This window comes from Dipteris shenzhenensis, chromosome 4 (assembly GCF_047967505.1).
Source record: "Dipteris shenzhenensis isolate YYH24624 ecotype China chromosome 4, Dip_SZ_1.0, whole genome shotgun sequence".
In the NCBI taxonomy this organism is placed as follows: domain Eukaryota; kingdom Viridiplantae; phylum Streptophyta; class Polypodiopsida; order Gleicheniales; family Dipteridaceae; genus Dipteris; species Dipteris shenzhenensis.
This window is the reverse complement of record NC_141599.1, coordinates 14317596-14329610: the sequence shown is the minus strand read 5'-3', so window position 1 is coordinate 14329610 and position 12015 is coordinate 14317596. Positions and strand designations below refer to the sequence as shown.

Genomic DNA, 12015 nt, shown 5'->3' with positions numbered 1-12015 from the left:
TACGGAAACCAAGGGTCCTTGAGGTATATCTTTTTCACCTCGTAAGACATACAGCACATCATTCATCTTGAATTGATAAATGTGCTTTTTCCAATCTATGGCTGGATTCTTCCTAGAATGCCAAGCCTTACCCAGGGCTATGTCTGCATGAGCAAGCTTAGTCATTTCAAAATCAAGCTTCTCAGCATAGTCCTGAATTGGAAGCTCCAGTTGGGTAACCCTTTGGTCCCATACTTCAGTTGAACTTCCATCTGCCATTCTGACTGTATATGCATAGTCAGATGGGCTAGTCTTTAGTTTCAGCCTCTTTACAAGCTTGGAGTTGATTATATTGTGCGTTGACACTGAGTCAAATAACACAATGACATCATGATTAGCTACTTGCCCTTGTAAGAAAACAATACAACGTATGTGCTCAACAGATAACAGGATCTCGTATGCAAGAGAGAAAAGCAGATAGTATGGAGAATCAAAAATTTGATTACTGTAAAACTGATACAATAGATGGCGCTGCCTCCCAGCCGTGTGCTCCTGTGTGAGAAGCTTCGATGGCGTGCTGAAAACAGTAGAGAACGGAGGCTGGATGCTAAGGAATTAGGGTTGCTGTAGCCAGTGATGATAATGCGCTTCACGGGCTTGCTCTTATATAGCCAGCAATCGTAGTCAGTTAGACCCAATTGGGAGACCGACTCAATCCACCCAAACCGGCCGACTGGAGGTCGGTCCCGAAATAGGCCATCGACCACACGATAGAACTGTGGCGCAAAATAGAGCAACTAACCTACGGTATCCGTTCGGTCCACAACCATCCGGGATCATCTAGGGCTCCAAATGGGCCTTGCAACCCGAGAGTGGGCTGCCCCGGGAAATGCTCCGTCTACCCTCAGTGCGGTCAGTCATAGGATGCCTTCCCGCACTTGCATGTAGCCTAGTTGACAGTGTACCAACTCTATCTAAAGCCGTCCAGCCATCAGGCCACACATGGCTCCCATCTGGTGTCCAAACCAAGACCTACCACATAACCGAGCTACTCAAATGCCTTCTCCTCATATGGGGGGGCTTACAAGTAGAGTTAGCTGGTTCCTGCGTAGTTACACGAGAGTGGAGCATTGATATCTAATCTAACAGCCTTTCATCTTAATTAACTCCGTATCATTAAAGGTTGTATATCCCATTGCTGCGGGCTTTAACAGGATATTATCAAGTGCACTAGTTACTAACTTAGCAACAGACACACATAACAAAACAGATACTGACCTTTTGATCCCGCTAGCTGAATCTGCATCTGTTCTGCTCTGGGACTTCCCTCCATTTCCACGTTGCATTCTGAGATCACCATCTCAGCCATCCGACGATCGACAATCTTTTCACTAATGAGGTTGAAGGCATCCAAAACATAAGCCTTCTCTCCTCGCTTTTTCTCTTTGCTCTGGGTTCAAAGAAGACTTCGACCAAGCCCGGGCTGCCATTGGTGTTACTTTTCTCTTCATTCCAATGGTGGTACTTGTTTTAGGAGTCTCAACTAGTTTTGCCTGCTTGGCTTGACCACTAGGCTATGAGGCACTCCCTTTGCTAATTTACTTCTTCTTAAATCCAGTTTTCTTCGGGTACCCATACTGAGTCCCAACCTGCACAAACCCACTTGGTCTGTTCCCTTTTGCATCCTCATAGTTCAGGGCTATGGCAATTGCTTCATCTAGCATGTTCGCATACTTAGCCCGAACTTCCATCTTTATCCAATCATTCAATCCAAAGTACTTGGATTGATTGAGGTAGGGGTTCATCAACCTTCATTACACTTTCTCTAAACTTATCAGCGTATTCCGCCACTGATAAATTTCTCTGACGAAGGTTTCGATACTGATCCCAAGCTCGAGATGCTTCGTTAGGTAAATTTCTTTTTAAACCCCTCCCAAGTAGTGGATGCCACTCCATCTTTCTGCCGTTTTATCCACCACCTATCCGCTACCTCATTAAACATATGGGCGGCCTCGCAGATTTTCTTCATATCATTCCTAATTTCACAAATGGTGAAGGCCTCGTCCCATTTGTGTAACCAAGTCTCAATGATATCGGAACTACGGTCAGACATCCGACCAGAATACTTTTCTGGCCTATAATTGGCAATATTAGGCACCTTAGCCCTCCTAGGCTCGACCGTACAAACACTGGACTCCAGTTCCATTGGAGATTTACATTTCTCCTCACGAGATGATCTAGCAAACATACTATGTACCATTTTCCTGAGCTCAGATTGCCCTACATTTGCTTGTAACTGTTGCGCTAAAATCTGTTGCAAGGCATCCTCTAACATTGCAATTCTGCCAGATAGTGTATGACCTGCTGGGCGCGACACCTGCGGGGTCGGCCGGACTCCCAACTCTACGGGATCCATCTTAGAAGCTTCTTCTTCTACTTCCATTTAGATCAATGGGTGTTTTTTTTTTTTTTTTTAAATAATAAAACACCACTTGAAACTGTAATTACAATTCGAAAGTCCAACTTCCAAATTTACAGCTAACCAAGCATATATCACCCTGTAACCAAAACCACTTTTCCCTATACTAGGGAAACTCCTGTAAATCCGAAATAACTCAAATACGGAGGCAAATTAACAAGCAAATACTCCAACAAAGCTTAGAAGGCATAGAGAGCTCCCTGGTTATAATTCTTGCTGCATGAAGAGATCAACTAGTCCCTATAGTCCACTCCAAATCTGCATTTATGACCTGCTTTGTGACCACAAACATACTGTAGTATCTACCCCTTCACACGAGCTCACGATCAAGCGCAACCAACAAAAGCCTAGCTCTGCGGGCAGTGTGATCAATCCGATGACGAAGAAGACTGATCTACGTAACTATTGTAACACACGGACTTCGCACAGCAATTGACCCACGGTTCGAACGCCCCCCACAGCCTTCAGTACTAACCAAATTATTAACTTGCCACTGTACACAATCCAGATATCATGAACAAATAACACAATGTCGTCCACCTCCCCCTTTTCCCAATCGCCTGCCTAGCTCTGATACCAAAATGACACGCGCAAATCTGTTGCGCCTCTGTTCTTTCTCCTATCACAGGCATAGGCACATTAATCGTCCTCCCAGCCAACCTCGGTGGTTGCAAGCTCTCCAAAAACTATTACGTGAAGCTCCTGCTTACAAAATTCCACCAAGCCCCAAAATTATCTAGATGGATCTAGTATGCCACATGTCTTCATTCTAGGGTCCCTCCTTAATGCATCATTTACCCCTCTCTTGGGATATCATTGAAACCATTTGCCCCTAGGCACATTTAATGCATTTAGGTCCCTTTAGCCTTAGATCCACCTGGAACTCACTCGGATTTTTTGATGCCTAGGACCTTGACCTTGATTCCTTTTTTATCATTTACATGAAGCCCAAAGAAATATAATACAAACATTGATCCTTTAAAGGAAAATGTCGACTGATCCTTCCGAGGTCATGTTACCTCAACTTGTGCGTAACATTGTCTCTCATGAGCCTTGCCCGTCTACTCCATTTTCAAATCGCATCCTCCTCAAACTCCATCTCCAAGATCCACACCAATAGAAGTTTTTCTTCACCCTCCTACATAATGGTGTTAAGTCGGAATAGCGTACAAAGATAGGCACCATGTCTCAAGGACTGTTAACCATGGATCCTATTGCACATGTACGACTTCACCACAACAAGACCCATCTACACATGGAGCGGCATTGATCTATACCCTATCCAACATTGGCACTCACTACCAAGCCTTCACATGTTCTAAAGCAAGGTATCAAACCTCCACTTTTAACAATAAATCGAGAAGGTTCATCTAGACATAGAGTAACAATACCTTTGAATTTTATATCAATTGCCTCCAACATCAAAAGTAACAAAAAACCAAACTCTTTGAACCCTACAATCGCCCGTGGAATCCTTGATTTCGTGGCGGGTGGCTCACCTAGATTTACTTGTACTTTGACATGACTAGAACCCATGTCGTGGGGCTAAACGTAGGCTTGCAAAGCCATTCAGCAAGGGAGAAGCCAGAGCTGATTCCTCTGTTCCTATTGGCCTACGCTATGAGCCCACTCATATGTACACTTCTCGTGAGCATCTTGTCCCACCTCCACGTTAGGAAGGCTCCTTGCAATAGAACACCATAATCTTATGCCTCAGCACCCAATCCCTTAAAGCCTCACCTGCTTCTCCTCCCATTCCATCTGCCACCATCATTCCAAACACCACCCCTTGAGCCTCCTGCTTCCCTTGCTCTTGATCCCTAGTCCATGTATTACCCTCCGACTACATCTACACCCCCACCACCTTTGGTCACCTACCCCCCTCATGGTTTGCGGCTCTTTTGCTTCATCTAGAAGACACACAGCACATACCTTGTGTACCACTGACTTTGCAGCATCACCTCCTTCAAGATGGGGGTCCTTCCAAGTCTTGGTTTGCATGTCCTCAAGATTGTCCCATGGAGCTACCTAGTAATTTCCCAATTTCAGTACTCCTTAGGCTTTTATAAACAATTTTTTTGCCCCACTCGGATCAGACATTCCTATGTCTCGTTGTCTGATAAGGCCTGTTTTTATTACTTAATCAAGTTTGACTTTGCTTTCAATTACACAATTTGCACAAGGCCCTGACCAGCAGAGAAATGCTGTAGTTTCTGGGTGAGATATATATTGTTTTGGATCCTGTACCTTTTCTGCTATACTGTTTTCGACCCCGTACCTTTTTGTTATCCTTTATTTGCTACCGACTAACATGCAAGCCAGTCCAACATTACTATATTTCTCCAGCACAGATCCAATGTTTGCCGACAATTTTAGTGCACTTTCTCCAATTCCACATTGTAGCTCATTTATAAAAAATGGACAGAAATTAATGACAGATAAGCTGCCAGAAAAAATTACGATGTTAAGTACTTTTACCTGCTTGGGTTTTGTCAGCACTTCTGGACAGTTTGACTGGGCAGCATTTGTCACTAAAGCTGACACCATTTTTGCTTCCACATTATTGGGGACATCTTTGTGTTTCCTGACGAAGCTTTTATCATCAGCACTCATAAAAGTATCCCCATCAATCATTTGGTCAGGAGTACACGCCTCAAAATGACTGGCTTTCTTTTTCTGCAAAAGAAATCTTAAGTTAAGGAGATTAAGGTTGAATTCTCCACAAGAGATGAGGGAAGAAAAAAAACATAGTTCACTTGAATGAAGTCCTACAGAGACAAATCCTTTGCTATACTGAAAAAGAGACTGAAAAGTGCCTGAAGGGCTCCTAATGCGCATCACTTTGCCACATATCTCATAAAAGTTGTGGCCTCATTTTTTATTTTAATCATCATCAACCTCATTCTATTTGTAGCTCATACTTTATTCCAGAAATCGAGGCATCTAAGGTCGCTATGAGGCTTGGTATGCAATAGATATTAAAAGCGGAAGGTAAAGTATGCAGTAGTATAAGAACTGGACACAAACATACATTCCAGAGATTTAAAAAGGTAAGGGTTTACCCTGGATTTTTTCTTCAAAGAAAGACAATTCAGACACAGTTTGTTCAATATCTCAACAAGTTCAGATATGTAATTGGGATGATAGATAGGACTGGGTAGTCGAAGATGTCCGAAATGCCCTGCAAACAGAAGAAGACCAATTATAGCAGTCAGCTCCCAAATGTTTAGGCCGTTTTACGAAGAGAATGAAAATACCAAACTTGGGAAGAGCGTAAGTGTGCATACCTTCACAATTCTGCACCACCTTTTCCCCATTCTGCACTGCCTTTGCCCCACAGGATTTGCACTCATCTTCACCATTTGGGAGGCCAAGCCTGCAGTCTGTAAGCTGGCTCTGTCTTATTGCTGACTCTCCCCTCTTATCAAAAACGGAAATTTGTGTCTGCAAGACTAGGGGTCGGTACTAAATAGCAAGAAATATTCATTTGTTCAACTTTTCTTTTATCAATCTTTCATGAAGATTCATATTTCTAAACTGGACATTTCATGAGTATGCTTTGTTTTCTGCTTAGAGGATTCTGTTTATGGAGATAATCTGAATCTTTTCTCAGAAAACAGGCACATCCTGGATTGCTGCAGATACTGATTCTTCACTTTTTCCCAGTACTCTCACTTAATTCACAACAAATGTGCTCAAACAAGCCGAAAAAAGGATTCAGGCATCCTGACAGAGAATCATTAGTGCACATAAGCACTTAATGTAAATCTCATATGAGTCTCTAAAATACATTGAATTTGCACAATTATAGTTCAGCCACTCTAATGTCATGTGCATTGGCTTGCTGATATTAGTGGATATGAGTATCGAGGTAGTCATGAATGTTAGAATTACGGTGATCTAAAACAAAAGTATATATGTATGTCTACAGTATATATGTGCTCATTTCCTTGCTGATGTAAGTGAGATGTAAGTGGATATGAGTATTGAGGTAGTCATGAATGTTAGATTTACGATGATATAAACAATGTATATATGTATGTCTACAGATTCCAAATCCCAAAATTCTCATCAAGCAAAACAATATTTGCACGACACTATTTGGCATTCAAAAGATATCTAATCAGAATAATGTGAGTCAGCATCACACCATCACCATGGGTACTTAGTTGAGGATAGCTAGATCTTCAATGCGTCAATGATGCCATTCATATATATCAGTTAGCTACATGGTGTCACAAAATGGAAACTAACTGTTTATAGCTGTGGAACTGCATGCACTTATTCAAGTGCCAGTTATCGGTCATTGAGAGGTGACCAAAATCAAGTGATTATGTATAGGATAAGAGTAAGCTGCAGACATTGCTCTGGTCTCTCCTCTGAGCCATGTAGAGACTTCCTAAGAGTTGAGACAGATTCTTTTGTGCTGTTATGTCATCCAGCAGCCACTCCATTCATCCGCCAAATCTGGTGCCATTTCCATTCAATGCCACCATCTAGCTGATTTGTTTACTGTTTTAGGCCAAGCAGATCGTTATAGTAGGTAATTTTAAGAAGGCCTTCTCAGTACCAGAGAATCAAATAGGTAGTCAAAAAAGTCAGTGTGTTTGCCATAATATTTGCGTACCCTGCCTTTTAAAGGAATGGTGAGGCTCAGTTGTGCTCACTTTAAAGTGGAGCAAGGAGTGTTCTTGGATGATTTGTGCATCCATTCAAACAAACAGGACCACTTCAAATGTCTGGAAGAAGGATTGCAACTGACATGGACAAAATCAAAATCATCATGGAATTGCCTCCTCCTACAAATTCCAAAGGTGAACAGGTCTTTATGGGACATGCCGGCTATTATAGAAGATTTATATTGCGGTATGCCATGATAGCTAGACCACTTTACAAATTATTAGTGGAGTTCTTATGGACCGAAGAGTGCGACCAAGCCTTTGAGCTTTTAAAGTGGCGCCTAATCACAACACCCATCCTTATATCTCCCAATTGGGATATTGATTTTCATGTTCATACTGATGGATCTAAGTATGCAATTGGAAGTGAGCTTTGTCAACCTGGTGAACATAAGAAAGACTACCCCTTCTACTTCGCTAGTCGACAACTTAATGATGCAGAGATCAACTATACAACCACAGAAAGAGAAGCCCGAGCAATGGTGTATAGTGTAAAGAAATTTCAGCACTATCTATTGGTAAATGATTTTTTCTTCTACACTGACCATCAAGCATTACTTTATCTTGTGAACCGTCCGTGTACCACAGGAAGAATAACCAGATGGCTCCTCTTGCTTCAAGAATTCAACTTCAAAATAGTGGTCCGCAAAGGTACCCAACACTACATTGCCGATCACATATCTCAAGTCAAGTCGGGAGAAGAAGCCACTGGAGTAGAAGACGACTTACCAAATGCAACACTATTTCAAATAGATGCTGTTCCAGAATGGTGCAGAGATGTCATTGGGTACTTGATGGCCGGAAGACCACCCCTTGACATGAAAGCAGTAGATGCCAGAAAATTGATTCTAAAGGCTGCACCCTATCAACTCATTGCAGGACAACTGTACAAGATGGGCAAGGACCAGATCTTAAGAAGATGTGTAATGCCTCATGAGATCATGCCAATCCTTAGTGAAGTCCATGAAGGCATTGCAAGAGGACACTTCCAAGGGGAAGCCACAGCAAGAAAAGTTCTCCTCGCAGGCTACTGGTGGCCAACACTGTGGACAGATGCCTATGAATATGTAAAAGGCTGTGATGTATGCCAATGGACTATTAAACCACAACACAAAGACTTCAATCCCCTAACACCAATTGTTGCACAAAAACCATTTGAAAAATGGAGAATTGACTATGTGGGTCCCATACATCCAGCAGCAAAAGGAACACAGGCACGCTACATCATTGTGGCCACTGATTACTTTACAAAATGGGCTGAAGCTAAAGCAATCAGAAAGGCAGATGCCAGAAGCACAACAAGATTCTTATACGAAAATGTGATCACCCGATTCGAATGCCCAAAAGAGGGGTTTTCACATTTGCCAGCTTTTCTTGCATTTCCAATCATCAAGGGACAATTTTTTTGCAATTTCTCTTGAAAAGAAGAATTTTGCAACTTTTTTAGCTTAAGTAAATTGTGAGCTTCCACTAGAGACAAAATTTAAGGCATTTAAATTTCAAATAAAAAGTAGCTCAATAGTATTTTGAAAGTTTAATAATTTTTATTTTTTACGGTTCAGCCTCGTGGTCCATGTGCTGATGCGAGGACTTTACGGTGATCTTGCTCTAAGCATCCAGCATAAAACTGTGGACTATGGCAGGCTTTCCAGTCCTAGAGTAAGGGTCGCTAAAGGCTGAACCTACTTTCAAATGTTGAGGAAGGCAATCAAGCATTCCTATTATTCGTTTGAAAAACTTTCAAGAATGAAGGTATACAGCGGCCATGAGAAAACTTACAATGTCTTTTGAGGTCAGCAACCCAAAGTCGATGTTTATCAGTCTGGCCTGAGGGAATTCACAGGCCTCCGTGTCTACGGGATCCATCAGTTACCACCTGCCCTCCCTGCATTCAAGTAATAGAGAAACGAGACATAAGTTGAACTTAAACGGCTGGACACAATTAACAGCACGAAAATGAGACCCGCATTTCGTAGACAGCACACAGCATACATGCTGATTCTCAGTGCTTTATGCCTACAAAAGGCCATGTTCAAACAAAGTTCACATCAGCCTTCTCGGTGATACAGAAGGCGGATAGTTTTAGAAGCGATCAACTCTAGTCGAAAGATGTGGAAGCTCCGACATGCAGGGATGACCTGCGGTGCATGCAAGTGGAAAGGTAGGTGCGATGGGCTGAGTGTGGAAGGCGGTCGTGGAGCAAATGTCTTCGTGCAGCCTTGTGTGACAGCAGCCGAAGGAGGCTGGAGTTCAGTGCCGTGATAGAAGTCGCATGGCAGCTTGCAGGTTTTGCAAGCGAATCATCTGCGCTTGAAAACAGTGCGAAGGTCGTTCGTCAAGGATAAACGTTATGACAAGGACAATGCTAAGGGACCAAAGCGGCCGTACGTAGGCGGCGGCAGAAGAGAGACGAGTCGTGAAAACAGCGGGATGCAAGGTCGAGGAGTAACATACTGGTCGGAAAAGTTGTGCAAGGATCCGTGAATGTACGACGGAGAGCAAAAGGTCGGACATGCAAAAAAAGCGACGAACGTTGAGGAAGCCGGCGAGACGACGTGGGAGTGTGAAATCGAGGCTCTGGAGTGTCGAAGAGAAGGAGGGAATGAAGGAGGATGCGAGAAGCAGCAAAAATGGCGGAAGAGGATGAGGTGCGGAGGTGAACAGAAATGTGAAACTGGAGCAGCAGACGAGGGAAGGAGTGAAAGTGAAGCAGATGAGGTTGAAGGGTGGAGGAGGAAGAGGAGGAAAAGGAGGAGGAAGAGGAAGAAGAGGAAGAGCAGGAGGAGGAGATCGTGAGTGAGAAGTAGAAGGAAATTTTGGAGGAGGACAAGGTGGTAGAGTCGAAGAGAAGGAGAGTGACCAGGGTGGTGTTGGTAGAGAGAGAGAGAGAGAGAGCTCAAGTTTACCTTCAAGGTACCCCTTTCACACTACACACCCCCCCCCCCCATCCTATCATCCACTACTCTCCTCGTCACCTTCCATCCTCTCCATCATGCCACACGAGCAAACCCGCAAGTTTTTGGCGATCGATTCATACCACACCCGGCCAGAAAGGCCCATGCATTGCCTTTCCCACGTGGCGTTTTATCCACCCTTTTTGGCCTGCCCCTGGTTGTAGCCTTAGCACGATGGCTTGACAGCAAAGCCAAAAATCGTGATTTTGTAAAATTTTGTTGCTAAAAATTTGATTGGAACATATGTCGAACCGGTAGTGGTCTGCTTTTTTGGACTGCCACGTGTTGCTTGTTTATTGGGTCCATTAAGATGTATTTGCATGGCTTTACTCGCTTCATTAAAACGGCTTTGCATGGGATGTGCATGCTTGATCTTTTCTTCTGCTTTGTGCGATTTCTTCCGCCATTGTTCGCCGTTCTTTTGATGGAGACAGCTGCCCGCTTTGTCTTTGGTGTTCCTCCATTGAATGATAGGATGTTTTAATTCCCATCCTTTAATGGAAGAAGCTATTTCTGTGGCAATTCTTCAAACCCATTCGACGTTTCATCTTTCTGCGATTAAATCCAATGACAATGTTCATGCAAACATTTTCCTTCCATTCATATCACAAGTTCCTTGCTTGGCAAAATTAATTTTGTATCTTCTATATAAGCTAGTTGGGCGAAGTAATAGATATTGTTCTGCTTTCTCTGATCGTCGTGAGAATTGGTACAATGGAAGGTTCCATTGAGTATATGGATACAGACAGTGGAGCATTCGTAAAGGGTTTGCAAGCAAATGTGGTTTTCCTCTTCTTCTTTGTTTCGATCTTGTCTTTCATTACTTCAGCTTCGTTCTCATTCGAATAGTTTCCTTTCGTTGCAGCTTGATTCACAATAGGCAATAAAATAAGAGAGATGTTGCAAGGAATACAATAAGAATGTAGCTCAAAACGATTGTAGTTGCATGCATACAATTTCTTTTTCTTTTTCTAGCTATACTGTAAAGACATGGTTGGTTTTGTTTTTCATTTGTGTGGGTATTTGAGACCCATTGCTTGACCAAAATACATTTTGAATGCAATTTAACTAGATTGTTAGTTTGTATATCAGTGAAGAAGCTTCTTCGAGAGAACCCATAATATGTTAGCTTTAAATCCACCATAACCTCTCATGTGCAACATAGTAACTAGTATGAATAAGAGTTCCACACATAATTACACCCTCGTCTCATTAAATTCTTGCCTAAGTTGCATTAATTCGCTTGAAATTTTTTTGGATTCGAAAAAAAGCAAAAAATCACGATTTTCTCAAATTAAAACGAATCCAACGATTTTTCCTAATTTATTCGTATGAATAAATGTAGTATGAATTTGAAACAATTATTATTTTTGGTATTCATACGAATACATCCAGCTATATTCTTGAGCCACCTGCTTGCCTGCCTGCCACCTCTTGGTTGCCTACCTGCTACCTCTTGCTTACTTCCATACCTACCAGCTCTCGTCATAGGTACCTTACTGCACCTTACTTTTGTTATAGTCTTTCGTTAGTAATCAATGTTTCTCTCTCTCTTGTTTTGTTTAAGATTGGCACTCATCTCTCTTAGGAGAGTTGTGTGTTGCAGTCTTTTTAAATTGTTTAATATTTATTTTGTATTGTATTTAAGTGTGTAGATAGGCTGGCACTCATCTCTTTTGCGAGAGTTGTGTGTTGCAGTCTATTTTTGTCGTGCGTTGTAATTTTAATTATAATATAAATAATTATCTTTTACATGAGACTGGCACTCATCTCTCTTAAGAGAGTTATGTGTTGCAGTCTCAGTTTGTATAAAAATGTTTGTTTGTAGGAACTCTTGGGCTAGCACTCATCTCTCTTAAGAGAGTTGTGTGTTACAGTCCAAGCTTAGTGATGCTTATTCTGGCACTCATCTCTCCCTTGAGAG

The 12015-nt window shown here is 42.3% G+C and overlaps 1 protein-coding gene across 3 annotated transcripts in view; it reads right to left on the bottom strand.

Moving 5' to 3' along the window:
- Positions 1–9938, bottom strand: part of LOC147902501 (DNA-directed RNA polymerase IV subunit 1-like) — a 179946-nt gene extending 170008 nt beyond the window's left edge. For 2 of the 3 annotated variants that reach the window (XM_087373540.1, XM_087373542.1), the window contains exons 1-5: positions 9592–9938; positions 8917–9022; positions 5746–5902; positions 5521–5639; positions 4937–5134 (exon numbers count right to left, since the gene is read on the bottom strand). In XM_087373540.1, the coding sequence (XP_087229666.1) occupies positions 4937–5134; positions 5521–5639; positions 5746–5902; positions 8917–9003 (561 nt within the window). In that variant the 5' untranslated portion in view covers positions 9004–9022; positions 9592–9938. Of the gene's footprint in view, positions 1–4936; positions 5135–5520; positions 5640–5745; positions 5903–8916; positions 9023–9129; positions 9203–9591 lie in introns of those variants that run through there. The other variant, XM_087373541.1, reaches the window with a different exon arrangement.
- Positions 9939–12015: the final 2077 nt, after the last annotated feature.